Consider the following 3,128-nt stretch of genomic DNA (forward strand, 5'->3'; position numbering starts at 1 on the left):
AAAAAAAAAAAAAAAAAAAAAAAAAAAAAAACCACTCCCATAGATTAGTAACCACTAATCCATTTCCAGACAAGAAATGCTGAAACAGAAAACTTACTTGCTCCTTTTCAAACTGAATCATTTTCCTGAAAAAGTCAACTGAAAATGGACGACTCTCCTGTAAACTAAAAAGGAAGAAGAAAATGTTATCTTCCACAATGACAAAAAGCCTCTTACATCTCATAAATATAAATACCCAGACCAGTGCCTCCACAATACATGGCTTAATAAAGATTTGACTTCAAATCAATGCAAGGATTTGACCTGATGGCCAGTCACTCTCACGACTCAATGACCACTAATGACTTTCTCTTCATAATCATTTTTTTCTTCCTTTTTTTTTTTTGAGACAGAGTCTTGCTCTGTCACCAGGCACCAGGCTGGAGTACAGTGGCACGATCTCAGCTCACTACAACCTCCGCTTCCCAGGTTCAAGCAATTCTCCTGCCTCAGCCTCCCAAGTAGCTGGGACTACAGGTGCTCACCACCGCACCCAGCTAATCTTTTGTATTTTTTAGCAGAAACAGGGTTTCACCACGTTGGCCAGGATGGTCTCAATCTCTTGATCTTGGCCTCCCAAATTGCTGGGATTATAGGCATAAGCCACCTCGACTAGCCATCTTTTTTTTTCTTGAGACAGGGTCTCACTTTGTCACCCAGGCTGGAGTGCAGTATTGCAATCATAGCTCACTGCAGCCTTGAATTCCCAGGCTCAAGAAATCCTCCTGCCTTATTCTTTAGAGTCGCTTTGACTGTAAGCATGCACAACCACGCATGGCTAATTTTTCAAATTTTTTGTAGAGAAGAGGTCTCAGTAGGTTACCCAGGCTAGTCTCGAACTCTGGGGCTCAAGCAATCCTCCCACCTCGGCCTTCCGAAGTGCTAGAATTAAAGGCGTGAGCCACCATACCTAGTTCAATTTTCTTACTGTGCTCTTCTTTCCCAATTGTAGAGTTTTCAAGTTCCCTCAACTACATGTCAAAGTCTTTTGGAAAATCAGTAATTCCATTTCTAGGAATATGTTCTAAAGAAATGATTTCTAATATGGACAAATAATTGTGCTGAAATATTCATCAAAACAGTATCACTGTGGTCAAACAAGTTATTCTGCATCCACTGCCAGGTGTGGTGGCTCACACCTATAATCCTTGCACTTTAGGGGGCCAAGGCGGGTGGATCACCTGAGGTCAGAAGTTCGAGACCAGCCTGACCAACATAGTGAAACTCCATCTCTACTAAAAATACAAAAATTAGCTGGGTGTGGTGGCAGACGCCTGTAATCCCAGCTACTCAGGAGGCTGAGGCAGGAGAATCCCTTGAACCGGGGAGGCAGAGGTTGCAGTAAGCAAAGATGAAGCCTGAGCAACAGAGTAAGACTCTGTCTCAAAAAAAAAAAAAAAAAAGTGATACTGCATGCATCCCCAGAGTGGTATATCATACAGCTTTCTCTTTTTTTTTTCTTTTTCCTTTTAGACAGTCTCCCCGTTACCCAGGCTGGAGTACAGTGCTGAGATCGTGACTCCCTGCGGCCTAGAATTCCTGGGCTCAAGCAATACTCCTGCCTCAGCCTCCCAAATAGCTGGAACCGTAGGTAAACCACCACATCTGGCTAATTGTTTCTCATTTTTAGTAGAGAAAGGGTCTGGCTATGTTGCCCAGGCTGGTCTTCCACTCCTGGGTTCAAGCAATTGTCCCACCTCAGCCCTGGCCACCTAAAGTGCTAGGATTATAGGAATGGCATGAGCCACCATGCCTGGCCTCTTTATTTTTTTAATGTTTTTATTTTTTGAGACAGGCTCTCCCTTTGTTGTCCAGGCTGGAGTGTAGAGGCACAATCATAGCTCACTGCAGCCTCCAACTCCTGGGCTCAAGCAATTCTTCCACCTTGGCCTCCTAAAGCACTGGGATTACAGGTGTGAGCCACAGTGCCCATCAGTCTTTTTTTTTTTTTTGAGACAGAGTCTTGTTCTCGTCACCCAGGCTGGAGTGCAATGGCATGATCTCAGCTCACTGCAGCTTCCGCCTCCCTGGGTCAAGCAATTCTCCTGCCTCAGCCTCCCAAGTAGCTGGATTACAGGCACTCTTCACCACACTCAGCTAATTTTTGTATTTTTAGTAGAGATAGGGTTTTGCCATGTTGGCCAGGCTGGTCTCGAAGTCCTGACCTCATAATCCTCCCGCCTCAGCCTCCCAAAGTGCTGGGATTACAGGCGGGAGCCACCACACCTGGTAGCCATGTATGATTTTAATTTCAACTTTTATTTTAGATTCAGGGGAGTACATGTGCAGGTTTGTTATACAGGTATATTTTGTGACCCTGAGGTTTCGGGTAGACTAACCCTGTAACCTAGGTAATGAGCATACTAATTGATGGGTAGCTTTTCAGCCCTTTCCTCCTTCCCCCACCCTGTAGTGTCTACTATTTCTGTCTTTATGTCCATGTGTACCCAGTATTTACCTCCAAATTATAAGTGAGAACATGTGGTATTTGGTTTTCTGTTCCTGTGATAACTTGCTTAGGACAATGGCCTCCAGCTGCATCCGTGCTACTGCCAAGAACATGATTTTGTTCTTTTTAATGGCTGCATAGTATTCCATAGAGTACATATACTGCATTTTATTTATCCAATTAACTGGTGATAAGCACCTAGGTTGATTCCATGCCCTTACTATTGTGCATAGTGCTGTGATGAACATACAAAAACATGTTTCTTTGATAGAACTATTTTACTTTGGGTATATACCTAGTAATGGGATTGCTGAGATGAATGGCAGATCTGTTTTAAGTTCTACCAAAAATCTCCAGACTGATTTCCACAGTGGCTGAATAATTTACATTCCCACCAACAGTGTATAAGATTTTCCCTGCAGCCTTGCCAGTATCTATAATTTTTTGATTTTTTGATAATAGCCATTCTGACTGGTGAGACGGCATCTTATTGTGGTTTTGATCTGCATTTCTCTAAGGGTTAGTCATGTTGAGCATTTTTTCATATGCACGTTGGCTGCCTTCAATACAGCTATTTGTTTTGTTTTGGGTTTTGTTTTTGTTTTGAGATAGGGTCTCGCTCTGTCACCAAGGCTGGAGT

At 43.2% G+C, this 3,128-nt stretch overlaps 1 protein-coding gene across 1 annotated transcript in view; it reads right to left on the reverse strand.

Annotated features, from left to right (window-relative positions):
• The window catches only part of UTP6 (UTP6 small subunit processome component), a 35,734-nt gene that overhangs the window by 3,740 nt on the left and 28,866 nt on the right, over nucleotides 1-3,128 (reverse strand). Inside the window, 1 exon segment of the mRNA XM_017542015.2 lies at nucleotides 98-164. Coding sequence (XP_017397504.1) covers nucleotides 98-164 — 67 coding nt within the window.

Source organism: Cebus imitator, unplaced genomic scaffold, assembly GCF_001604975.1.
Source record: "Cebus imitator isolate Cc_AM_T3 unplaced genomic scaffold, Cebus_imitator-1.0 Scaffold140, whole genome shotgun sequence".
NCBI classification, from domain to species: Eukaryota; Metazoa; Chordata; class Mammalia; order Primates; family Cebidae; genus Cebus; species Cebus imitator.